Genomic DNA, 27,645 nt, shown 5'->3' on the forward strand with positions numbered 1-27,645 from the left:
AAAAAAGACAGAATCAACTGTAGTTGACGTCCACGTATTGCGATGCATTCATGATTTGCAAAGAACGGTTATGTGGATATTGTAAATGTCGCGTAGCGAATGCTCGTGTAGATTTATATGCTGCAGTGTTTATACTTGTAGTAAGGCAGAGAGAATATTTGTCATGGCAAGATAGCCAAGATCGAAAGCAAACTAAAATTCAGCGGCAGCTAGTGAGTGGCACATAACCAGACGCCCTTGCGGCACATAATTTTAAACTGCACTATCAGTGAGAATGGCCTGCGAGAACTGCGAGACAGACTGCATTATATTGTTACTTATATATTAGCACCCTGAAGGCCCGGAAGCAGTGCAGAGGGGCACGGTGCATCTTACAATAATATTACATATACGACAGTAACAACAGATGCAAGACTAAGAATACTACCAAAATACAATTTCTTGTGATACAATGTTAGGTACTGGTGCGCGAAAACAAACATGGTCTTGGATCGACGACTCCCCTGAAGTATGTGGAATTACAGTGCAGGTATAGGTTTCTCGAACGGAGGGGGGGGGGGGGGGGGCACGGCGCAATACCGATTTCGCTGGAGTGATCGATGTGTGAAAAAGTGTCAGATAATCGGGGCATTAAGTGAGAGAGCAGTTGTGGAAGATTAGAGCAGATTTTGTGAATTTTTTTACCATATTCCGCAGCTATACTGTCACAGAGATTGCCCAGTTTTTACGGCGACAAACACCAGCCGCCCGGCCGCCCATCTGCTCGCAAAGGAAGGTAACTACACTCGGAGAAGACTGGTACGAATTAAGACAAGGTGGAACCACCATTGTGTTTCAACGTTAACCTGCGCTCCGCTCCACTCCGCTCTACTCCGCTCCGCTGCACTCTTCTCCACCATCAACGCTCCGCTCCGTTCAGTCGGCTCGACATTTGACTCAGGCCATCATTCTGCCTTCCGCCGCTGGCACGGTCACGCTCGCACAATTTGAGCCCCACTGACGTCACTGCTGAGTTCCTGGGTCACCGGTCTGAGCGAAACGAACACGAAACGTTGAGCTAACGTTAATAATTACCCAGGCGCTGACTAAAGCCAACAATTCCACCGTCGGTCTCATCTCCCAAACCAACGGGATGCAATGCCACCAGCGCCATCTGACGGAGCTCCTCATACTTCGAGCGTCGTGAGACGCCCGGTAGCTGCCGGGGTGCTGTTCCTTGTGCGCAGCAGCAGTTGCCTTGCGTGCTACGTCGCGCCATGTCACACGAGAAAGAAGGCTGGAGAAAAATGGGCATGGAAAGACAGGGAGGTTAGCTATGCAGTGTAAGTACCGGCTGTCTACCCTGTGCTGCGGAAAGCGGTAAAGAAAATAACAAATCAAGGGAAAAACAAACGCACGCAATAAAGCGATGCAACGCGCTACAACTTTCGAAAATACTAGTAAAACCGCCTGCTTCTCGGCCAATGCGACGTAATGACTATTATCCATTGTTGGGGAAAGAAGAACAAGAAAAAGATACTCTTGCGCGTCTGGATACCAGAATTTTAGAGAAGAAGATGAAGAAGAAGAAAGGACGCCATGGCCCTTAGTCTAGCGCTGTCACTCCTGTTCCTGTTGCTCCAGCGGACCCGGTGCCTGCGCGGCTCAGCGGCCTCGCAGGCGCCGTCGCTGACGCTGGTCGCCGAGAATCCCGGCGCGGGTGACTGGTCGCTGGGAGACACGGTCCGCCTGTCGTACGTGCTCGAGACGCAGACCGACACGCAGGTCACCTGCTCCCGCGACAGCCGCTTGGTCAGCTCGTACCTGTTCACCGTGCCCACACGCTCCATCACCGTCAGGTATATACGGGCTGCCCACGACAGTGTCACGACATATACCGCGACTACCAACAGGTCCTCTCACGTCCAATCAATCAATCAATCAATCAATCAATCAATCAATCAATCAATCAATCAATCAATCAATCAATCAATCAATCAATCAATCAATCAATCAATCAATCAATCAATCAATCAATCAATCAATCAGTCAATAAGCCAGTCAGTCAGTCAATCAATCAATCGATTCATCAATCAATTACCCATCCATCAATCAACCTGTTTGCCACGAGTACTAACCAATATCTGGCTTACTCAAGCAAGGTTTGGATACGGGCTAGTTGGTACTCCGCCAGAGCTTGTCTTCGTCGTTCTTTCGGTCCTTTGTCCTTGTATGCGCTGTAAGTGACGTTTGAAACACTGGCTTACTCGCCCGCCTGCTCCGTTACACTGGCATGTGAATCCGGTCAAAATCGATAAATAACCAATCAGAATTTTAGCATATGAGTAACTAATTGACGCGCGTAAGTGTATAGCTTGAGAAGTCCATGCTGATTGTAGCGCGGAAGGGCGTAAGCTCAAGCTGAGACTGACACAGAGGAACGTTCGTACCTCAGCGTTGTAGTCCGATACTCTAAACGTGTTGGCTCACCGAGGTATCGCTTGCACACACCGAATACCCCAGTGTGTGGGATCTGCATATTTTTCTATTAAATCCGAGGATACCGGGAGGTAGTCTTATTTACATTCTTCTCCTACTCTCTGAATAAAATATGGCACGTATAGTTCCGCATTGCCCACCTGCTGTGCCAATACAGGTAGTTCAAGAGCAACGTGAATACTGCCGTCTAGTTTTCTACACCACTGCAGGTGAAGGCGCTCGTGCCAGCTCTCGCGAAAAAAAAAAAGTTATTCACGTATTTTATCTCCAAGATTGTTCTGCAATATTTCTTGTTCGCGTTTCACATATTTTGTTCGGTGATATTCATCTTTTTTGCCGACTGTATGCTCTTATTTCTTTTAGTTATTATTCTAATCTGAAATTGAAGTTCTTTCCGGTGGCTGTCCAATGCTTACTAGGATTCCAAGCGGTACTTTTTTTTTTCCGTAAGCGATGCGCCATTTTTCGTTGTCGCCTCTCGCACACTCTCAACTAATTTCATGAATAAGTGTTCGAGTTCGGTCTTCTGTGAATACTTGTCACTTTCATATCTCAAGCTATATAGTCATTTGGGTGTGCAAACAGCTTGTATAGATTATACGCCTTTGGTGGCTGCTTTTGCCATACGCTCCTTAACAACAGTGTAGTGTATATCGATGATGAAATAAAACATAAAAGGTTAAAGACCGAGCTAATTCCTTCTCCACGATTCAGCACGGCTCCTTCAAGCGAAGCTTTTATCGCCTCAAGTTTCGGCGGCGGTCTGGTCACGCAAAAACCCAGTTGCTCCGAGAGCAGAGCAGCTGCGGGAAAGTGCGGTTTGATGAGTTGACAGCTGCGCCGGCACCGGAGCGCGAGTCATTAACGAAGATTCCAGCGGCATAGGCGCGCTCACGCTATGCGCAACCAATCCGAGCGGTTTCGCGTCTACCGGGGAGGGAAAGGACAGGAAAGGGTATCGAGTGCGATGCGCTGGCTTCGTTTCTGTTCGGTTCATTCTCGGAAAACGTATGGGACGGCCACGAGTTGTGCGTTCCCCCGAGGAACTGCCAGCCTTCGACGAGCGGTGGCGATAACTCGCCCGTGAAAGGGTTCACCGTCGGCGCGCCGATCCAGCCCTTAGAGTCGCCCGAGCCCAGACAATCCGACAGCAACGAGATGATGATCCCGAGTTGAGGGAGCGGGAAGCCGACGCGATCCGCCACCGTTACCTGTGGGTTACTTAACCGTGCCGAAGGTCAGGTGCATGCAGGATAAGCTTCGCTTACCTCCATTTTCCGCGGTAGGGGAAGCGTCGGTAATTTTTCTAACGAGGACAAAGCCCAAGAATCGACAAGGACAGGCACTGGCGCAGATAGGGGGACAGCTTAAACTTTCCATTTCAACTTTATTTCGCATCTTTCCACACATGGGTTGCTGGGAACGTAGCAGAAAAGCCAACAACGACATTGACTTGAAGGGCGGCACCACGTCCTTGCCTTGGTAACCCACGCTTGCATTTGTCTATTCTTCGTTTCCGTCCTCGTAAAAGAAAGAAAGACGCGCTGGGAAACTTTCACTCATGGCTTTGAGTTCGCCGCCGGTCATGTTCGCGTCACGGTATATCGGGGACGTGCAGGGCGCGTCGCCTGCTGCTGGTGCGCAATGCGTCGGTGGAGAACGCCGGCCGCTACCTGTGCCGTGCGCGCAGCGGCAACGCTTCGCGGGCCGTCGGCTGGCGGGTGCGAGTGCGGGCACGTGACCAATGTCCCTCGGTGCTGCCCTGTATGGAATTGCAGGGACGACCGTGCACGCCTTGTTCGTGCCCGCAGGTGCGCGTTCGGAATGGTCGTTTGTGTGCGCTGCGTCAATAGACAGTTTTAGTTACACGTACGTAGAGGCTTTGCGTACGTAGAGCTTCTACGTGTCAGCAGTGCGCATGCGTACAACGTAGCGGGCGCGCGCGCGCGTCTCACGGACGTACGTGAGATTCAATTGTTTGCGTGCGTTTCTTGCGCACGTAGACAGCTTCGCGCGGGAGTTCCACGAGATCACGAACAAGCGATAGCGGTCCGCGCGCGCGCAGGCGGCTCGTATCAAAACACGGCGACAGGATTGAATTGGCTACCGCCGTGTTCACATTTCCCGAGAGATGGGGCTACGGGGTCCCTCTTGGCGTGCGTCGCGTACGTGTATACCTAAAAGCGTTTCAGATGGCGTGCACGTAAGGTGCGTAGGCTTTTCACGTTTGCGTACGTGAAGCCTCTACGTACGTGTAACTAAAGCTGTCTAATATATTCGAGAGCTTGGGCTTTGCGTGTTCCGTTAGCGCGATACGCGATAAGGTAAGCCTGCATTGCGCATGCGCGTCACGTAGCGCAGTTTACCGCGGAAGGTTACGGCGATTACGTAACAAGCTGGCAGCGCCTGCATCGGCCCTGACCACCCGCTTTGACCCGAATTCGTGTTTTCCATTCGGATTGACAGCAACGAATAGACAGTAAAGAAACCCTCACGCCACAGAGAAATGTTTGGCGGTGTTTTGCCGCAGTTATTGAGATCAGCTGTTTCTTTGCCTGCTGCGAGGCCTAAAGACGCGGTATTTATCCGGTAAGGCATTTAGACTTTTACTCGGAAGATAGGCGCCAGAGCGAAAAACATTGAATATGAGGAGCGCTCTAACGTGCGATTCTTCACTACATCACAGATTTCATTGTACACTCTACAGCACACTGAACGATGACGGTCGTGATGACTAAGCAATGTAAAATAAGCCATCGCCTAATCTCCTATAACGCTGACAGCAAAACATTGCCATTATTTTTGTGGTTATCTAGAGATCAGCTGTTTGTTTTGGCGTTGCCAGGCCTACAAAGGTGTCAGCGAGCCAGGAAAGTAGTTTGGTGTACACCTATAGCAGAGTACTAAGCAGCATTACAACGCCGATGATGCGTCGGTTTGTTGATGCTAATAGTACTATTGATTTGGCGCAGTTGAGGCGGAGAGCACGTATCAAGCACGAATACGGATCAAAACGCATGGTCTGGGCTGTTGGCGCTGCCATGTTGTTACGGAATCACGGCATCCGGCGGTAGCCGTAACGGTAGCCCACCACGGATGTGCAGAGGCCCTAACGTATCACGTATTGCAGGGACGTATCATGTATCAATCATGCAAAATTAAAGCTCTTAGGATTTGTGCCAAGGCGTACAAAGCACGCCCACCCTAAAGAGAGCCGGTTAACCTTAACGACCGATTATGTCATTTTGTTCTTGCACTTAAATGAAAAGCAAAAGTGTTTGGATTGTACTTTGTAACGGTTCATTTTATTTGGTGTTTTTCTTGAATTACTCGTCACTCCAAAAGGTAGGTTCCGGTGATAAAGGCAACGCAGCGGTGTCTGATACATTTACGAAGGTTGAAAAGGGATAAAAGGAAAAATGGATCGTTATAACATACGATTTGAAGCAATCTATGCTACATACTCCTTATGTGAGCCTTACAGTTCTCATGTTGTGAGGATTGCCGACGGGCTTTTTCTTCATTTCGAAAAGAAATGAATAGTTGTTGCTGCTATCGACGACTAGGCGAGTACTGAGTTGGTTGTTTAAGCCCTTGAACCATGACACCACGGCTTCAGTGCCCACAAAATGCAGGAATTGGATACGGGACCTTCCGCTTACTTGGCTTCGTACGATGGTCGGCTGCCTGTCAAAACCTCTCCAAACTCTCACAATTAGAGGGGCGCAGGATAAACGACACGAACATATGGGTACGAAATGTTTCTGTTGATCTGTAACATGCATGAGGCTATACAGGACGAACCCTGGCAAGTTCTTCACGGAGGAAGCTTCGCAGCAGAGTACAAGAATAAGCATACTTCAACAATTCCTCCAGCTAACTCATTTACTGCGACAGCAGCTGACTTTCACAGCAGACAGCACGATCTCCTCCAGGACAACTCCTTTGCAATTGGCCCGACGTTGTGTTTCAAACAGTATTAGGCAGAGTGTTACGCTTTAACTTCTAACACCGCGCTTGACATAGTGTTTACGTGTGCCTAGAAAAACCTATCAATCTGGTCGTCACATGCAGGGTCGCGCCTTCTTCGGCAAGAGCCGCGCGTTCACCTGCTACGAGGCTCCACGCGGACCGTCGGGCAACGACCTCAAGATAACGCTGAACGTGAGCCGACGTCCCTACTCTTTCGAGCAGTTCGAGCCGATCGTCGTCGACTACGAGCTTCGAACCTACGGAGACACTCAGGTGAACAACTGAGCCCTCGGGGGAGAAAAATCAACTGAATCCACAGAAAAGGGGGGGGGGGGTCTCTCTCTCAGCTTAGACACGGAGAGGGAAAGGACGATGAACAACCTTGACCTTAGAGTGGAGGAGCCCCTCGGTTCGCTTTATTTTTCTACGCTAATTGTGTAGTGGCGTTGGTTTGGGCGTTAAAAATGGCGTACGCGTGGTTCAGTGCAGGCCAAAGAGACATTCAGCGACATCTCGATTGGGAGGTGCAAATCATGTACTTCATGCAAATCATGTACTTGAAAGGGATGCCGACGCGATAAACGTCACGTTTCGTACGGTATACTCAGTAGATACGCCCGTGCTTGAAATTCTACCTGCGTGGCCATGCCAACGGTGTCTCGGTACTTTAATTTAATTATTAATTCTGGGGTTTTACGTGCCACAACCACTTTCTGATTATGAGGCACGCCGTAGTAGAGGACTCCAGAAATTTCGACCACCTGGGGTTCTTTAACGTGCACCTAAATCTAAGCACACGGGTGTTTTCGCATTTCGCCCCCATCGAAATGCGGCCGCCGTGGCCGGGATTCGATCCCGCGACTTCGTGCTCAGCAACCCAACACCATAGCCACTGAGCAACCACGGCAGGTGGTGTCTCGGTACTGAGTTTGATGGAGGTGGTCGAGTAGCTTCGCGTCCACTGCACGTGCACACACACCCGGCCATACAGCTGTCACTATATATGTAAAAAAAAAAAGAACAGCCTCGAAGTATTTCCTTGTATTTTTAGTAGGCCACCTGTAGGCATTCTGTGAACTAATCGTCTTACACTTCTATCATTATTGTCTCATTTTGAAAATTTAGCGCTAGAAAAGACGACGACAAAAGAACACACACGCTTGTGGTGAGTTCTTTTGTCATCCGTCTTTTCTAGCGCTAAATTTTCAACATGAATCGATACCAACTTGATCAGTTCACTCTCCTTATGAACTATTCCGTGCGGTGACTTTGGTTTCTATAAGAACAAATAAAAGATCCTGCGGGGCCATCGTATTAGAACGATTGATTTCAATTTTATTCGCTTCGCTCTGAGTTACTGACTCCGCGGTTGCTGAGAGCAGCAGCTCGGCGCGACTCCTGAAAAAAAAAAAAAGCTGGAAGACAAAGTTGAACATTGCAATACACTATCGTAGCGTGAAAAAATGGGGGAGTCAATGAAAAAACTATTAAAAACGGGAAATCTGGACAGATGTTTCAATTCTGGACCTTGTTTCTTTCGCATAACTCGTTATCATTGCGGTCAGTAGACTATTCATATTTGTGTAAAAAAAAATTACATCGGTTTGTTACTTGTCACTTGGCTCTCCTCTTTTGCGATATGTGCAGACGCAATGAAGACGGCGAGAACGTACTCTCGCGAGGAACGTCTTTATGAAAGAAATGAGGATTTCATAGAGTGCACGGAAGTGTATCACGCGACGACGGGTACGCAGGATGCAGTTCGTAGCTATTCGTTACGTGTGAGTTATCTTGTTTCTTTGACATTTAATATGAGCAGCTCAAATTAAAACTGTACGAATGCGCAATCATAAGCAGTTTGTGAAAGAATGAGGGTTTCACACTCTGCAGGGAGTATACTATGCGAGAACTTAGCGCGCGAGTTATATGGCTCTTCCCGCTACTTGTCTTGTTAACGGGCAACAAAAGACTGTTTCGTAGCTGAGTTCGCGTTAGTACGGTGAAATTAGCGGTTTCTTATTGCACTAATCGGCTACTTCGTCACCCTTCTAGCCTTGCAAGTGTCACGCCCACTTTCCAAGACTGCGCGGATCTTTGACGGCTGCTTGCAGGTTACCTGGCTGGTCGACAACGTTCTGTACCACACACACACGGTCCTGGTGCCCCAGAAGTCGGAGGGCCTGGTTTCCTTCAACAAGAGGTTTGTCCTGGACCCGCCGCCTAAGGTAAAAAAAAGAAGAAGAAATAATCAACCTGTTTCATCTGCAGAAAGATATAATCACGTCTCGAGCAGCAGAAACATTTCCGACGTCATCATCATCGCAATCATCGTTACGATAATCGCTCTTAATTTCTCTCGAATACACGAGATGAAAGCTTCTGCCAGCGACCTCTGATTCCTTTCCTTGTATCAGCTAACACTGTGTTTTGACTGCGAATTTTCTAATCTCCTCCCAGCAACTCGTTCTCTGCCATCACCGAGCGTATTGCCATCATCGAGCCATCATCGGCACTCTCTCGGTCAGGCAGATGCTTGACTATCCACTGTGCACTTTACACGGGCCGACGGGCTCCATGGGTGGTGACCAAATCCACGCCCCGGCGATGGTTGACTCTGGGGGCTAAGAGAACCAGTTCTAGAAGGCTATTCTTTAGCTAACTGTGTGCGCCGAAAGCATTTACAGAGCCCGAAACACGTCATAGACGCCATGTTTTGGACATCACCTAAGGTCATGTTACCTACACCTGCGTGATCTCTTAATTTAAACCACTGTGTTCCTGGAAACGTTGCGCCTTGAATTTTTCATTCCAAATAGCTCATCCTGTGGTTTTCAGTGTCTTCTCAAGCTTATCTATTCATAATTTTCAAGTTTCTGCCACATAGTTTAGCAGTAGTAGACTGTTGTGTTATAATAAACAACAAGGCGAGTGCCCTAATTGGGGTTTGGCTGCAGAGAAGCATGCTCAGAATTGGTATTCCAGACTAGTGCGCCCTCTATTGCTATTCCAGGATTCTATGCATATTCTCGTGCTCAGCAGCACCGTTCAAAGGAAATGACACATTGATAAATTTGTTCAGGATAACTGCGAACTGCATGCTCTACGGGAAAGGGCTTTTAGAGAGTGATCTCGACTATAGGCGGTTCACTTGTTTGCGTCGGTCTCTATGCATATTGTGCAACATATAGGTTCACGGTGTCGAGAACATCGCGGCCATAACACATTTCCCGCTCTTGCGGTTGCTTTCGGCGCTTGCAGTAAGCAAAAGAAAGGCCTTTGAGCCAGAGTACATTCTGAGACTGGGAACAAGAATATAGCTGCACAAGCCACTTCAACTATCGTGCTGTACGTCATAAAATTATTAAAAAGTTCATAACAGCAATTATGACAACCTCTACTCTGATTACATTTCGTTTTAACTTATCGATTTCCTGATTTATTGCCAAGTCGCTGTCGCCGAGATTACAGGTTGGGAAACCCATTCAATGGGCGAATGCCATTAGCTCTGAATTTCGTTCACTATGACCGTGTAGAAGCAACAGAAGTGGCATTGAGACGTAACCTCATTCGCTGCGAATGACATTACACGTGCAGTTTGGCAGGGGTATTAGTCATTACCTTCGACGCTTTCCAACAATATCATTCTCACGAGCGTGCACTGCTTGTTCATCATCATCATCATCATCATCATCATCATCATCATCATCACGCCAGTTTATGTCCACATCAGGACGAAGACCAATAAACTCCAGTTAACCACCACCACCACCACCACCATCATCATCATCATCATCATCATTACGCCATTTGATGTCCACAACAGGACGAAGACCAATAAACTCTAGTTAACCGCTGTAGTGCGCCAGCTAACTCCACCCGATGCTTGGAAATTTTCTAATAATCACGCCATGTAGCTCGCTCCCATGCACGACTCGACGTTCCGTCCCTCGGGAAACAGTCTGCAGCTCAAATAGGCCACCGGTTTCCTGCATTGTTTGAACACTTGCTAAATCGCCAAAGCACGGGCCACCACAGTGCAGCTCTATCACTCTCTTCTGAACACATGCAGTTATATTGCTTATCTTGAACAAATTAAGCCTACAGAAGAGGGAGTATAGGTTCCTTGCGCTGAAGCTTTTCAAAAACGTTTGGCAGCAGAGAATGCACACGGACTGGCGAGCACAGAATGCAAATTTGAAAAAAAAAACTTTATTCCCATTCGCGATGGCACTTCGATCGCTTATCGCGATGCAAGAATGTACGAGAACAGCAAACGTTAAACTACTCCGACCTTCATGCAATGACTGCGCATGGTCGCGCTCGAAACGGGCAGCAGGTGCATACAGTCCCAAGCTTCAGTTTTCGGCTAGGCAAAGCCCGGCGCACAACACACCGAGGAGGGATGAAACCTGGGTGGCGTCTATTGGACTTTTGATTGTCGTATAATTTTCTTTGTAGCCCTGGCGAATGCTGTCGGCGACACTGGTTCTTTACATTAGAGAGTCGCACCGCAATCCGGTGCCAGAGCAGAGTGCATATATTTTGAAGTTCAACTACATCCATGATTGTGACGTGTGCACAGTGCAGACGAGCATGCCCAAACGCAGGCTACCCGGCATGTGGAGCTGTCTGTGGAGGCCCAGCTGCGACACACCGACTTGCGCGTCAGCGAGTCCCTGACAGCGGTGGTGTCTCGCAGCGTGCTTTGGTCTTCGTGCATGGAGGAGAACTGCAGCGCCATCAACGCTTACTGCGCCGCCTCCGGCCGATGCGAATGCGCCGAAGGGTGGGCCGAGAGCAGAGGTATACGTCGCGCGCTTCTGCGTGTACGTGCACGTGTAGGCTGCGATTTCGAGGACAGAAAGCCCCCCCCCCCTCCCCTCCACTCCACTCGTCCTGCACTTAATGAACTATTTCGTGCCAGTTTCCTGGGAGTTGTTGCTCGTGCAGAACCGGCCCTGCACCGTGTGCCCCAAACCTGCACTACCTCTCCGCTCAAAGCAGGGAACGCTATGGAGTCGTGGCTGGACAAATCTCGCGCTGTACAATGAATTGGCTGTAACGCAGCCATGTGGAAGTGGCAAAGCGAGCAGCAAAGTATACTATACCTTAGCAGTTAAACAAGCGCGCAAATGAACCAAATGAACCTGACGGTCTCTGTGTGTGGGATGATTCAGCAGGGGCCGTACTCAGGGGCTGCATTCAGCAGTATAGGGGCTGTATTCGAGGTCAGTCACATTATCGGGGGATATAATTTTCTGCGCGCATTCATAGGGTTAGCCAGCGGAAAAGAGTCTATAGTTGCTTCGCTGAAGCGGTGGTCGCGTTGCACGTTAGGTCACTTAAAAACGAAAATAATGGCCAAGAGCGATCGACTGCGACTGCCGCTCCAGAGCTTTGTAAACCAGATAACGTATAGCTGAGAGATTATAGAGTGCGTCGATATCAGCTTTGAAAACGATAATTTTGTCCATGTGAAGAAGTGTGAGGGCTCCAAGCTGAGTGCACCAGAACTTTGTAGACCAAAGATGCACGCGCACGAGAAAGAGTGCAGCGTAATTATTCCTTTGGTTTGAAAACTGGAGAATCTGCATAGTGCAGGGGGTGTAGTGGTGAGTTTAGTGTGCATAAACCATACATGTTTGCACCACAATACTTGTACATTAAAAGAGCTCAGCAGAAAGAGTTGCGGACATTTGGTGGCGATAACAGACTGCCGGCTAAGTAGAGGCAGCATAACGAATCAAGTAGCGGCCATGTTGATTATGGGCTGAAAGAACATGTCCCTTGCACAGTCGGCCCATCATGTGAAAGGCGGTGACGCTGACGTCGGCAGATCCCATGGTCGCATAGAGAGAGAGAGAGATTCTTGTTTGGGTAGGAAGAAACATGGGGTAAAGTGCAGCGCAGTAACTGTCTCTCAGATGAGGACACCTCAACCGCGCTGCACAGGGGGGAAGGGGTAGAAAAGAGTGGTGGAAGAAACAGGGAAGCAGCAGCAGTGGTCGAACCACCGTAGGTGTGGGGAGGGGGCTCAGAGGCGATCTGGTCGCATAGCTGTGTGACTGTGTGACTAACACCATTGAGCGATCCAAGGGAGACTCTGCCAGTGAAGTCCTCACAAAAAGACAAACAACGGTTGCCTTATGTGCAGAAACCAACTATTGTATGCAACCAAAATTGTCGTTGATCAGCAGTGGTCTATAAAGGGACGCCTGAAGCTGGAGTCCCCGTTTCGACAACGGGACTTGTCCTCGTCTTGGCCCTGATGAATACAAGTCCCCCTTGTCAAAGCTTTGGCTCCGGATACAGTCCTTGTTTGAGAACTGTTCACCCTTTGAAGTCTCCATCCGCCTGCGTAGCTATGTCTTGTCCAATGTTGTCGGCGTGTTTCCTAACTGTTGCCATAACATGCGAAAGCGCAGCAATGTGAGCTGAATCGCGCGGACCCGTGAACTCGTTAGCTTTGGTACTGCACTTCCGAGGTTTCTTCAGGGTGTGCCGCACAATGACCTATGAACCAACGTTATCCAGCTCTGTGCCCTTCAAGCCTTCGTAGGCACCTTTTTTGATGTTGGATGAAACAAAACACGAGTCCGTGCTTTGTGTGTTGCGCCCTGCGCCCTCGCAGGCATCTGCCGATTGCACTGCCACTCGAATTCCGACTGTCGAAAGCTGGGTGAGACGTCCGTGTGCAAGGAACACGAGTGCGATTGTGGTCGGGGTCACGTGCTGCGGCATAGTCGCTGCACGACCCTCGAGTGCTTCAACCACAAGATGTGCACCGACAAGCACGGCGCCTTCTCGTCCTGCCACCAGGGTGAGCTATTGCTGCGGCATATAACTGCGCACATTTAGTCAGTCGTTGTGGCAGAGTGCAGGGAGAGGGGGGTCAAGTTCGATGGCAAGCTGCGGCGTGGTTGCTTGCTTTTAATGAAACTCCACGTGACAAGCAGTCTATTGTGACGTTATTGATTGCCTTTTTGGTAAGCCTCCACGTGATAAGCTGTCCCATATAAGATTGTCGAGTGCCTTTTGCTAAAAACTCCACGTAAGAGGCTGTCTCTTGTCCCGTTACTGATTGCTGTTTGGTAAGACTCCCACATATGCTTGGCCCAAAGCAAATGAAAAATACGCTAGTGCAGAAGGATCTTTTGGAGATCTATGAGCACATTTTAGTCCAAGAACATTTACAGCTGAAATTGATCTTTTGAAAGTACTGCGAAGAGTTCCATATGCTGTTTAATGTATCAACTCCACCAGCTGTCACGAAAAGAAAGCGCGATGTACAAATGTGTACACAAATCATTTACGTGCAAAGGTCCAACGGTAGACACGCGAGGTGGTGCGCTGACAGCTCCAGAAAGCAGCTTGCCGCTTCGTCTCCCTTCCCTTTTCGTGCACTATCTTTTCCAATTGCAACGTGTCACAATTTGAACGGAAAATTTTTCCATCTTGAGAACATGTACACTGGGCTTATGACCTAGAACGATTCACACGGATACCTCTGCTATCCTTCTTGTTAGGATTCTTTGAAAATACGCTTACCAACATTACCGGCTGCATGGAACAAACAGAAGACAAAAAAGTTATTGTAAGGAAGAGACAACTTAGCGCAAAGCGGAATACGAGAGAAGAGCCAAGCATATTCGTGCATAGACTTGAAGTACGACGGAAAGGGTGCGGCAGTGTGGACCATGCAATTACGTGCAGTTGTCGCGTGAATCACTCATAACGCCGTCACCGTAGGTCGCTGCTGGTGCCTGGTCGGTCACGTGATGACGAATAGCACGTGCGACCCCGTGGACTGCCTGGACGACTCGGAATGCACCGACGAGAGCACGCGCTGTGTCGGTCGTCACTGCCGCTGCGCCAGTGACTTTGACCTCGTCGAAAACAAGTGTCGTAAGAGCAAGGTGCGTTGACCGTCGCCGTCGCGCACGAGGCGATTATGTTTGGCTGCGGGTCAATAGATTTCGTCGTGCGAGAAAATTCGTTATTTATAGGTTTTTTTTTTCGCGACATTCGATATATCAAAACAAACCCGCCGTGGTTGCTCGGTGGCTATGGTGTTGGGCTGCTGAACAAGAGGTCGCGGGATCGAATCCCGGCGGCCGCATTTCGATGGCGGCGAAATGCGAAAACGCCCGTGGTACTTAGATTGCGGTGCACGTTAAAGAACCCCAGGTGGTCGACATTGCCGGAGTCCTCCACTACGGCGTGCCTCATAATTAGAAAGTGGTACTGGCACGTAATTAACGTACACCTAAATTTAAGTACGCGTTTGTTCTCGCATTTACCCCCCCCCCCTTCATAATGCGGCCGCCCTGGCCGACAAAAGCTCTTGTGCTCGTCTCATCTTAAGGAATATGCATTTTTTTCTTGCGCTGAATCATCCCATCAGCTGCGATATTCATACGGCCGCGACTGGCTTACAAGCCAACGATAGAAGTTGGGTTTTAAAGGAGTAGAAATTGTATGCACAATGATGTGAACCTTGGGTGTGTGTGAAATTCCATGAAATTGTAAAAAAAAGAGTTTTAAACTTTAATTTTGGAAATACTTTTAACCTTTCTAATTTTCAACTCGTATGGTCGAACATCCATTAGTGAGTTATGTAACCGAAGTGGGTTGACAATATAATCGCATCTGCCGCCTAAAATTTTTGCCCCAGTTATTGAGAGGGCAGTATAGCACCAAATACCTCCAGTATTTGGACATTCCCCAGGCTATGAATCTCGGCAATCATTCTGTCTCTGTAAAGCCATTATTTACTTAAGTGTATTTAGTATGCCTATTTCCATAGGACCATTGCAGATTATGGATGCTTTTAGCGTGTCCGCTATTCCGGCAAACGGGGATGGTTTGGGCGAATTGCCGGATGGGCGGGAGCATAAACGTGAGCGGCAGCGGTACCGCCGCCTGGTGGCGTAGAGCTCAACCAGACAAACACACAGCAAAAATTGCAGTACGAAACTACATGCTGCTTCGCTGCTGGTGCAAATTTTCCACAGCGGTGTAATTGTGAACGCGATTACGCCGCTTTCGAAAATTTAACGCCAGCAGCTAAGTAGAATATAGTAATTGGCTCTGTGTCTTTGTGGCTGAGCACAATAGCTGGCGCCACCAATTTTGACGCTCACATTTACTTACCCGCTCATCTGGTAAACCGCCTGCGCTTGCCGGAATACCGGACGCACTAAAATTATCTTGTAATAACCTCAGCAACGACGTCGTAACACAGGACTGTCATCATTGTAAAGCACCTATCTTGAATGTGTGCCTATGTTTAATGGCTTTTTTTGTAATAATGACCTGGATTGTATTAATTTTGCGCCTGTTTATTGTACATGAGAAAATGTTCATTCATCCGGTTTAGATCTTTACAAAAGATCGCAGTATTCATAAATAAAGAAATATTAAATACAAGTCTGTAATTACCAAATTTTCAACTAACCTTGCCAAAGCGTCCGATGCCGCGGCAGTTCATTGGAGTCAAGCATAACGGTCTACCTGTATGCAAACTTCTGCAAGCTTGAGGGATCTCTCTGAATGATCCAGAGGTCAGATGAAGATTGCATTTACAAATTGTTGTGAGCATTTCCGAATGTACACTCAACTGATACTGCGCTTGACAAACAGCAAGACTTCGCACAGACCGGCTGAAATGTTTACTACGAAAGCCGCTTAAGAGCGCGAGAGAGGGTTTGCTGTGACCACCTGTTGCGTTACGGCGACGTTCTTCGTCGTCGTCATCGGGCCACTTCCTCATCGCCAGCTTCACCCTTACCAGCGATCGCGCAGAAAAGTATCTACTTCACCATGAAGCGAGCCACTGGGATTCGAACTGGTGTGCTCGCGGCAACGTGCAATCCGGAGCTAGACGCACCCAACCCCTGCAATGTCCTGCAGAGCTGGCGCACGTTCATTTGTGCGGGGTTCTGCATGCCACAGATACTCCGAGAGTCTCCACGTTCCTTCATCTACATTTCTTTAACTGTATTTCGGAAGCCAGAACAGACAATACGGTAGCGAATTAGCGAGTGAGCGTGGTATTGTGGTGCACCGCGATATCTTTTCTGAGAAGACGACCGCTGTCTGTTGCGGCAGCCTAGTGTGCTATCGCAGTAAGTGAGTTCACAGCTGGGAGGGGGGAGGGGGGAGAGTAACTTAAGTTTCAGAGCGCAGGCCACCGTCCTTCGCCAGGTTCAGAGAGACTCTTTTCTCAATCCGCACAGACTGGCGATTCTCACCAATGTGGAATTTGACCCCATATGTCATAATTGTAACCCGAACGAATTGGCAACACAAGAACACATCCTCTGGTGACGTAGGTATTCACTGCCCCCCAAAATGCTCTTGCCAGCCCCCCTCTAAACTTACCTGAGAGACCTTACTTAGGACTCCCGTCGAGCTCGGGAAACAACTGAATATCGTCACTTGGGCCGAAGGAGTCGCCCCCAACAGGGATCCACCCTGAGATACCACCATGATTTTCAATAAAGATGTTGTGTCCACTCCGAGCACCACCTTGCAGGTTTTTCTCCTTCAGGACTCGATCAAACTCGCAACGAAATCTGAATATATATAGCTCACCGCACGACACCCCAACTCTCTTGTCAGGTTGCCACCGAAAGACAAACCGTGGTTTTTTTATGCGAAGCATACTAGCCGCACAACCACGCTCTTCCTTGCTGCGCCGCGCGCGGCCGCGTAGCTACCATATGACGTCATAACAGCTGCAAAAGCGGAGGCTCAACTCGTGCGCTCGCTCGCGGCCGCGTAGCTATGTAGCCGGGTCTCAGCTCGTGCGCTCGCCTGCATGAGTTGTTTCTTCGTCCAGCCGAACCAAATATAGCCAAGCAACAGCAGTTCACCAGGCTAAACAGCGGTTCAACAACTAAAATAAAGGCTAGTATGCTTCGCAACCTGGGCTTCACCTTAGCTAAGCCACAGCCAGTTTTTGTTTTTGTTCGCAGGTCGGCGAGTGCAACCTGGACGTGCCCTGCCCGCGCAACCACTCGACCTGCCTGCACGAGGAAGGCGAGTGCGTGTGTTCGCCGGGCTACCGCGCCGTCTTCGCGCCCTCGTCGGCCGAACGGAGCTGCCTCAGGGTCTCGTGCGCGCGCGACGCCGACTGCAAGGCGGCGGGGGCCCGCTGCCAGCGGGGCCTCTGCGTGTGTCCCGACGACCGGCCTGCCGAGAGCGGGTTCTGCCTGCTGCAGCAGGACTCCGGAACCGTGGCGCAGGCGAGTCAAACAACAACAACAACAACAACAACAACAACAACAACAACAACAACAACAACAACAACAACAACAACAACAACAACAACAACAACAACAACAACAACAACAACAACAACAACAACAACAACAACAACAACAACAACAACAACAACAACAACAACAACAGTAGAACTAGAGGCTAGCACCTGCAAAATTTACCGAAAGACGTTGTAAGCTGTGCCCCGGCTGGGTATGTCCTGTATAAGACACCAGAAGGGCTTTCACTTGCGATTATCGCCGATTGTGAGAACATTTGGGATGTCTTTCCTTCTTTTCCGTTACTCTTTCGTCACCTTCCGCCACCGGTTAATGACTCCGTGGCATTCCTTAGCTTTCCAGCATAAACCCAAGGCACCTGATATATGCAAGTACGATATTGTATATACCCGATTATTCATTTTCTTCATTAAGTGCAGAAAAATATGAAACATTTGGTGTAATATGCGGAAATACAGAAACATGCGAAGGTAGACCTCTTTAGGGCCGGCTACACTGTGAAATAATTTACGCCCTTAAAGGTGAATAAGAGTGTAAAATAGTCAATAACGCCCACACTCACACCTTTTTGGATGTAAGTGTGTGAGTTACGCATTTACACCCTTGTTCACTTTTAAGGGCGCGAATTATTTACCAGGCTATCCCAAATGCACTATCTAGGTGAGAATAAAGAGACAGAGCAAAGCAAGAAGTAATTATCAGCCAGTTCCGGACGCCCTTCCCAAGCCACAGGCACACGAATACTGCGACTAAATCAGCGTCGTCACTGTCAGCTTAGCTCAGTAGACGGGACAGTCAATCATCCCACCGGAGGGAGGGGCAGTCCAATCAACTGGTTTCATGTTATACATATTTGCAGCATCCATCCATACTTGCACATAGACACCACGATCATGCACGAAACGCAAAACTCGGCCGCAATTACAATACCTAAAAAAAATTCAAAAGAAACTACAGTCCAGAGAATACATATCACTAGCATACATCCGCACAACGAGAACTCAGTCGTGTGTTCTGTGTTGTTGTCACTGTTTACATTACTGGAAAAAAAAAGAAAGGCATGTAGTCACCCTATGATGGTTACAGCTACTCCTTTTGTAGCAATAATAATATTTAAAAATGCTGTAAGATCAGAAAAAACAAGCTCAAGGGGTTTAAAACACTTGAGAATACAGTTCAATACATTCGCGGACATACGGAAAATAGAAAGTGCGGACAAATTACAGCACATTGCGCTGTAATTGCCATCGTCTTCCCTGACGCAGCCTTGGGGTTCGCACTTCAATGTCTGTGCATCCACTGTAGTGGCTTAGTATAGCCATGGAATTCTACGTGTTGATCATTTTTTAAGTTATCCTGAATCATTAAAAAACTTCCTGTTGTAGAAAACAGAATTCTACCCTTTGAGCTCGATTATTCAGAAAGGTGAAGATTACTTGTACGAGAAATCGAAACTAGTCAACTAATTAACCACGATTGAATCATTAGCTTAATTAATGACTTTACTGCACACATTGCTATTTAAGAATGTAACCCAACTCAAGGAGAAGAATTATGCTATCTGCCACAGGCGATTTTCGTAAATTCCGTGAAACTTAAAAACGATCGGCCCGTATACTGCTGAGAGAAAGAGCCCGAACAGAACGTCGCTGGTGCTGGCGCTTTTTCCGGTCCCGACGGGCGCATTCCGTTGGGTGCGCAATGCAGCTATACTCTCGTGCGTTAACTAGCCATTAGGAGCTTTCTAATAGGCGGGCAAAATTAATCATCGATGCTAATGTCCGACTGAACGAAATATAAGCGAAACATGCAAGCCTGCACGCCCAACTTTTGCCGTTATTTACAGTAAAGCGCACCACTCAGCTGTGCAAGTGGGGAGTATGCAAACAGTTTAGAAGGGTTATTGCGTCTGAAGTGCATTTCTCGATCGCCGTTACAGCAACTCGGGTACAATCAACGTAGCAATTGTTCCATCGCGATCTTTTTGCCACCACTGAAAGGCACGGACATCGACAAGCCGAACCAAGCGCTCGCAGTCGAACACAAGGCGAAAGGAGCTTAGGAGGCCTCTGTGTGGAAATAGCCGGGAGTGGATAATTCCTGGAGAGATGCCAACAGGTCGATCGGGAAAGAAGAGAGAGAGAGAGACGATGTACCAAAAACAGACCACGTGTCAGGTATTCTATGCAGCGAGAACTTAAAAAACCTGCAAATGTAACGAAATGCCCGAGGGTCTACCTTCGAGGATAGGTCGGTAGTGTTTAAAGGAACGAGGGAAAAGCGTGTGGGAAATTGGGGGCACTAAAGAGGCTTGCATTGACAGCTATAGAGGCGTTCAGGGAATTGCAAGGCGCTGCAATGGCCGCTGGCTGTGTCTGGAGGGTAAGGAAGCACAGTTAATGGTGTTAATGGTGCATCGCGATTTTCGGCCGAATGGCCTTAGGAAAAACAGTCTTAACACTCCAGAAAAGGTAATCCCTCGCTGCTAAATGCATTGCGGCTGCCCTATTTATCTGCGGCGTAGCAACCCCTTGTGTTTTTGTTCTCGAGTATCTGCTCTTCTGTCGCCATATATCTGAACGCTTTACTTAACCTAATGGGGTTATCACTTGTGTGGTAGCCTTTAAGAACCAACTCTGTTTGCTACATTCATCTGCTGACCTCATGGAGGGTCATCTTCATTCTGGGCGATTCGGCAGCCGCTCGAATGACACTTGGAGAACGTTAATAAGCTGGACGAGTCGATACATCTACGTTTTGGAGAAGACGCATGGAAAAAAACCTGCAGAATAGTGTAGGAGACGCTGATGCTGAAAGAAAAAAGGAACACAGTAACACAACGTATAAATACGTGACTTTTTACGCGCATATACTTTATCGACGCATATGCGACTGCAGTTGAACGAAATACGTTTCTTCAAAAATAAACTACGTGAGTGAGCCAGTGCTTTTTTGGAAAACGGCGAAAAACAGGCATATAACGTTCTTTTTTTTGCGCTTGTAGTGTTGCAAATAATGAAGAAGTGGCTCCGAGCACGAGCAGCGGCCACTGGCACTGGTCGCTACGTTGCTGCCAGACGACAAACGAGTCAGACGTCTGGGTCCGGGTCTAATCACCGTCGTTGTTTAGATACAATTCGAATAGTGCCGTAACCCACCCCGTCGTCTGGCCGTGGAGTTCCAGCAATGGAGAAACTGCGCACGAAGCGCGACTTCATCCGGAAGGCCATCACCACCAAGACCATTTTCACGATCGACGCCCTGCTCACAGACCACACCATCCCTGTGTGGGTGCGGCACCAGCACCTCGAGCTCGTGTTAGCGATGCAGGCGGAACTCATCGAGTTCGACTGCGCAATACAAGATACGCCCACGGATGCGCACCTGGAGGCAGACCTGAGCACAGATTTCAAGTACGAACAAAAGGTCAGCTTTACCAAGACAATTGTGCGCCTCGCTAACAAGCCGATCTTTGCTGTCTCCGTTGACTCCACCGCCAGTCCTACAGCGAAACTTGCCTCACCCGCAGTATCGCCCACGGCGTCGTTCTCCCGCGTTGCCCTGCCAAAGCTGCACATCCCGATCTCTTCGAGAGAGCAGTGCGACTGACAAGGCTTTCAGGACCAGTACCAGGCAAGCAGTCACGGCAATGACTCGCTATCCCAGATAGACAAACTTAAATATCTTCCGATGTACCTGGTAGGCTAAGACGGCAATTGGGGTATCCGTTTGGCCAATGCAAACTACGATGTCACCGTCAAGGTACTGTCTAACCGGTTCGCCCGTCGCGACATGCTGGTCGAACACCATTTGGACCACCTGCTCGCAATGACACCTATTCGTAGTTGAGCCGATCTAGACAAGCTTTGAAATCACTGTGATGAGTCCGCCTTCAGCACAAGCGCACTCGGGGGCCTTTGCGTTTCACCAGACCAGTATGCTTCTCTTCTGTGACGCGTAATCGTGAAGGCCTTAACACATGACCTTTGCATCATCTACCGCCATCGGCTCAACGAGGCATCTTCGTCAAGCAACGCTTACACGGCAGCGATTACGGCAGACAAGGCGCAGCAAGTAGAACATCTTAAATGAACTTCCTACGAATTCAAGTCGAGGCGAGGGAGGAAAGCGGCTTCGACCAGGCCAGCTCATCGGCAAGCCAGCGGCATCTTCGATGCGATTCGTGACCGCTTGAGCTAAACCCTCCCTCTGCAGGGTCTTTTTCAATCGAAGTAAGATCGCCGTAGGCGCATCCCTACCTCCTGTGCAACGCATCGAACCGTACCGTTCAGGAATGATCCACATCGCTCACTTCAGAAGAAAAACTCCCGGCCCTTCCACTCTGTGAAGGATGACCAGCGAAGCTGTGTACGTGGGCCCCTTAATGGCGAACCGCACTTTCGCCGCGGGTTGGCCCGGTATCGCACTATCTTCGGGATTTTGTCTACACACGGACACGACCATGGCGGAACTAGCCCTTAACAGCTTCCCTGTAAATACACAGGAAGCTTCAGTCAAGGCGTTGCTCCCGCTGCGCCAAGCGCAACCACATCGCCAGTGAGCGCCAACGCGCCATAAATTTGTAATGTGCACACTGTGCTGGAGAACATTTTTAGTCGCTGTGCAACGTCTTTACCCCAAGCCAAAACCAATCCCATCATCTGGGCGATGCGTCCGCTTCGTCCCTGCAACGCGAAAGCGGGCCGCAATCCACCGACACACCACCTCGAGCAACATCCGTTTTTACGAGTGGTACCGGACTCATGCCCGTATTCCTACAGACGGGCAGAGCTTGGGCTTTCACGCTATCGAGGTAAATTTTGCTGTGGTTCCCTCTAGGCACGCGCAGTCATCACACTTTCATTTGGCAGGACGTTGCTTGAACATTTAAAGTGTCCTGTTCAAAGCGTTAAGTGCCTCAATCTATTCACCTTTCGGAAAACGCATCGCCCTGTGACCCTCGCATGTAACCGAGTGTCCTTCACACTATGGAGCCAGCACAGTGTACCAACGAGACCGCTATAAATGCCTTCGAAGTGCCGGATATCTCTCCCGTAACCAGCCCACCAGCAAATGGCCCGATCATCACCATGACGACAAACCTCGATATTCTGTGTGCTTAAGCAAGCCCTACAGCAGCTGCTTTCCGCGAAAACTAGTTGAGGATTCTCAATGGCTCCGATATTTACTGCAACGTTGTAACCAGCCATATATTTCGATGATCCCTCAAGTTACTGCACTGGAAACCTGTTTTGAAAACGGTCCAAGGAATCCTCCGCAACATCTTTCAAGGTTCAACTGTACAACGTACGTCTCTGGTGTTTGTACTGGCGAGCTTCCCAGAACTGATGTGCCACTGAAAGTAGTCAGTTCTTTGAGGTTGCCCCTGAATACAGTTAGCTTACAAAACATTACTGAGGAGCGTAACGAATACAAGTACGAAGCTTCCCTCGTCATGGAAGGGCCCGGAACAGCGCCGTAGCTCTTTCATCGTTTACCAAGCTTCCATACAAGAGTGCCCCTGTCCAGAGAACAAGTCGCCAACATGACTCAGAAGGACAGCAAGAAAGGAGGCAAGGACAAGGAAGACAAGGGAAAGGCAAACGACAAAGGAGATTTGAAGAAACGCTAGAGTGCCAAGATTCCCAATGATGGAACGCCGCCTAAGGCAGCCGCCGCAGAAACGCCTGAGCAACGCTGTTCCAATAGCAACATCATAAATTTCTTTTCTCTATGGCAACATCGCGAAGTCTCCGAAAGGCAGGAAATGCCCACCTCCTACAAGACTGCCCAAGCGTAACAGACGAGGCAGAAGGTCATTGCCAACGACAATTTCATGTGCGGGAAACTGCACCTGCCATTTCCACTGCTTTGGAGCCGATGCTTCAATAATGATTAGTGTACGCTACCTTACTCATTCACCGTAACGTCTCTGGTAATACTTGCGGATTTTTAAAAAATGCTGCGCCAGTGATTTCGGCGAATTGCTCAAGGAGCAAAACTAATACAGGATTTCCATCACACCCTGTGACTTTTAGTGTAAGATCATATTATCTTATACGAGAGACATGAAATTGAGTTTCCGCGTAAAAGATATCACCCTTCTGTTAAATGGTTAATATGTGGGGGCACACAAACAACGAAACGGACAACGCGCCCTTGAAGTCATGCTGTAATTGTTTTATTCGAAGTTTCGCCCAACAGGCAAAGCAGTCACAGCAACAGCAAGGGCTAGCGTTGCTCTAGAGCTGCTTGGACGGTGTTGTGACTGTATGTGGGTGCGACATGACGGGGCGAAGCAGCCCACATGGCAACTCGTGCTAAGCAGAAAGAACAGCACCCTAGCAGCCACTAGCTTCATGACCGCCGCAAGTGGCGTTGCAGGTGTCGCATTAGGGACCAGGAAGCTTACCAGACAGAATGCGGCTGGTATAGTAAGCAACGTACAATAAAGAACATTAACTGCAAAGTGAGAGTGGCTTGGACAATCGCCTGGGTGGAGGCGTGGCAAAGCAACAGGTCATGTATAACTAAGGAATAAAAGTGAAATCAGGACAAAAACATGTTATGATAACTCAAGGGGAAGTTCTTTTCGAAGCGAGGTCAGTATGCCTTAGAACGCGAGTTACAAAGCGAGATGCACCAAGAAAGACGAAGCATGGGCTTGCTGCTTTAAAGTTAGGGAAGCGATGGAGCATATCAGACTGCGAAGATATCTACCCGTTTGTAGGTTTAGGGTCCGCTGGCATCCTTGAAGGGCTGGGGTTCAGGGATAGCGGGGGTAAAGTAAACACGCCCGCCATAGAAATCAGCAAAAGGAGGTTGGAATGTGTGTTGGCCGAAAGGTAGGGAGACCACCAACAGCGGAAGAGTACAAAAAAAGGTCCTAATAATGGATCCGAAAGCTTTATGCTGGAAATGTGTTGCCTTTAAAAATTAACATAGGTAAGACAGTAGGCAAAAAAATAAAATAGCTTGGTGGCGCCTGCCATCACCCCATTTCACAAACTCATAGCATCCGTCCGTCCGTCCGTCCATCCATCCATCACACCATCCTCGACGCTGCTCGAGATGAGAGGAAACATCCATGGATGAGACCGATAATTTCCATTTACGAGCACCAAGTTAAACATCAGATTCATAAAGAGCAGTGGCAGCGGTATCGGTGAAATTACGTCACTTGTAAATTGTGAGCGCTGACATTGTTTCGCAGTTATTTAACGATTTCAGATGAAATGCATATGCTGTCAATGAAATCTTTATTATTCGTTGCAAGTCGCAATCGCCATGATGAATGGATCAGTGAAGGAAAGGTTATGTCGGCAAAGCCACTCATGTATATTCTCTTCCTTCTCTCATTCATTCTATATCCTCACTTAAATCTGTCTCAGCGCGCGACAGCCAGTACTTTTCAGAGTTTCAGTACAGAGCTCAATGCTGTTGGCGCTGTCGCTCCCGAGAAACGCAGGGCATCTAAGGGTTAACAAGTGAAAATATCATACCGAGGCAAAGCCCAGTAACGTACGGTAGGGTAGGCTGGGGTGAGATAAGGGTGCGTAAGGTAATCTAGGCCAGGCGAAGGCAAGGTAGGTTAAGGTGTGCAATTGTAAGGTAGGATAGGCTAAGGGCAGGGTGAATGCTTGTCTTTTTTGCGGAGGCAGTGTCGGCTGTCCGCATTCCATCAAGGAAAGATTCATGTAGCTTAAACCGGCACCTAGCCCTAAGAGATGTACCTAGCGAAACTTGTGGACTCAGTTCGAGTACATTGTCACGCGGAGTGACGTATGAATAAGACAGCAGCAATACCGTGAAAGACGAAACTAACTTTTATTGGGCGAACCTGTGCCCACAAAAACAGGCTACACTTAAAGAACGGCGACAACGGCGAACACAGTCGGCGGTCGTCAAAACCTGATCAGCGTGTCAAGCGCGTCGGCTTCTATAGATCAGTCGTCGAATGTTCAAGAGTAACCGCTGGGACCCGCGTGCCTCCCACAAAGTTCTACACCATTCGCGTCGCGCATACATGCAATCAGATTACGCAAGGTTCGGCGGCAACAGACTGTGGACAGAAGCATCGATAACATTCTAGAAACTTCCGGTACTTGTAGACGCGTCCTGCGCTGAGCGATAACATATATTAGACGTTAAAAGCACTCACCCGTCAAAGATGAACGAGTTCACGTGTCAATATGCCCTTAAAATGACGAGACCCACGAATGGTGGGGCCGTCAAAGGCCCGCCATCGCATTGCATCGCTCGTCCGCGACCTCGAAACATGGCTCCGCGCCTCTCGCAGGACCTGTGGGGCGTGACCAAAATGATCACCTACTGCGTCGGCCTGGTCATCGGCGTCGTGGCGTTCGCCGCGGTGTCGGTGATGCTGCTGCGGGCCAAGGCGTCGGCGGGCTACGCGGCCAGTCCCGGCGATTACGACGACGAGGGCAAACAGCTGGGCGACGAAGGCGCCATCATGGCCGAGGCGGTGCTCATGAGGAACCGGCGAGGACACAACGTCGAGGCGACTCGGGAGTTCGAGCTCGAAGAATCGGACCTGGGCTGCGACCTTCCGGGGTACTCGGACGACGAAGAGCGGCGCATGGACCGCATGTTTGTGCGATCCCTGTTTCCGAAGCTGTCCGACGGACTGTTCCTAGCCTCGCACGAAGGGAGCCGAACGTCGTTTTCGGGAACCGCTGGAGACGGGTCGCAGCGGACGACTGTTCATACTTAGATCTTTCGCGGTGTCCTTATTTTATTTTCCCCTTTATATTACGTTCATCTTAATAGGTAGCGCCTAGTAATTATTCTACAAGAAATTTTATGGTACGACTTCGATTTCGCTTTCTGTAAGTATCGCTTCGGTGACGATATCCAAATGTACACTTCGAGCAACGTAGTTTTCGTATTAATTCAAAAGTGCGTGAATGCGACCCTTGGATGATTGTATTCTCACACGAAAACTGCATGAGTGGCAGCTGGTACAGGAACTAAGCTTTCCTCGGCAGCAGTTGCTTTACCTGTAAACTATAATTCACAGTAAGTACCCAGACTCCTACATGTACTGCTGCCTCGTAAACATACGAATGTAAGTTTGCAGAACGCAGCCTTGTCTCCAGTCTCGTTTAGTCCTGTGTCTCAAGCGGCGTTGCCCTCTCTTTATGCGACAGAAACGCCGTGGGTCGATCGTCCGCCATGAAGCTGTCGTGTAACATACCTTGTGTCTCCAAGAATGGCTCGCCCTGTTTTTCTTGTTCTCGATACAGTGTCGTTTGATTTTGATCGCATAGTCACGGTGACAGCTACAACCATTCATCTTTTACTAGATCGGCTCGCATAGTAACTAAGGAGTGAGCAGTACACACCACCAGGCTCAAGTGAAGTTCAATAAATCGAAGCTTTCTTCACTACTTATGTTGGTTCCCTGCTCACCTTGGGATGATCGAGGGAGCCCCTCCGAATCTCAATGAGTCCGCTCATGAGGCAGCGCGAGATCTTACCCTCCGCTCTGCCCCGCGCAACGGCGTGGCGGTACTCCCCGAGAATAGAGACTCCCCTTCCACATAAAATGAAATCACGAAGTATTACCTTCTTAATCGCAGGGTTTACAGTTTGCCGCATCTTAAACTAAACAGGGCTCAGGCACTCACATTACGCTTACTACAGACTGGTACTTATCCTTGCCCACGGAGACTGCACATGTTTTATCCAGAGACGTATACAGAGCCTTATTGCCAAGATTGTGGTGCTTTAGCTACGCTCGAACACATGCTCTGGTCTTGCGAAATAATTGAAGACTCGGCGATCAAGAATGCGTCCAAGTGGGAGGCTGCACTTCGCAGCCCGGACCTGGATGAACAATTCTGGGCTGTCCAGCAGGCTCACGATGTGGCCGTGAGGCTTGGCCTTC

General features: G+C 49.0%; 1 protein-coding gene across 1 annotated transcript; it reads left to right on the forward strand.

Moving 5' to 3' along the window:
* Window positions 1–1,570: 1,570 nt before the first annotated feature.
* LOC135905106 (uncharacterized) lies at window positions 1,571–26,571 on the forward strand. Its single transcript, XM_065436095.1, has 9 exons — window positions 1,571–1,838; window positions 4,097–4,289; window positions 6,553–6,723; window positions 8,562–8,675; window positions 11,058–11,253; window positions 13,082–13,270; window positions 14,200–14,366; window positions 17,430–17,699; window positions 26,035–26,571. The coding sequence occupies exons 1-9, from the start codon at window positions 1,579–1,581 to the stop codon at window positions 26,467–26,469; spliced, it is 1,995 nt and encodes a 664-aa protein (XP_065292167.1). The 5' UTR covers window positions 1,571–1,578; the 3' UTR covers window positions 26,470–26,571.
* Window positions 26,572–27,645: the final 1,074 nt, after the last annotated feature.

The sequence above is a fragment of the Dermacentor albipictus genome, chromosome 6, assembly GCF_038994185.2.
Source record: "Dermacentor albipictus isolate Rhodes 1998 colony chromosome 6, USDA_Dalb.pri_finalv2, whole genome shotgun sequence".
Lineage (NCBI taxonomy): Eukaryota > Metazoa > Arthropoda > Arachnida > Ixodida > Ixodidae > Dermacentor > Dermacentor albipictus.

What these genes read in the sequence shown, in the direction of transcription:
- LOC135905106 (XM_065436095.1), top strand. Translation starts at nt 1,579, where the DNA reads ATGGCCCTTAGTCTAGCGCTGTCACTCCTGTTCCTGTTGCTCCAGCGG. An exon ending in AGGGTGGGCCGAGAGCAGAG is followed by an intron (nt 11,254 to 13,081) that starts GTATACGTCGCG and finishes GCGCCCTCGCAG; the next exon opens with GCATCTGCCGATTGCACTGC. An exon ending in CTTCTCGTCCTGCCACCAGG is followed by an intron (nt 13,271 to 14,199) that starts GTGAGCTATTGC and finishes CCGTCACCGTAG; the next exon opens with GTCGCTGCTGGTGCCTGGTC.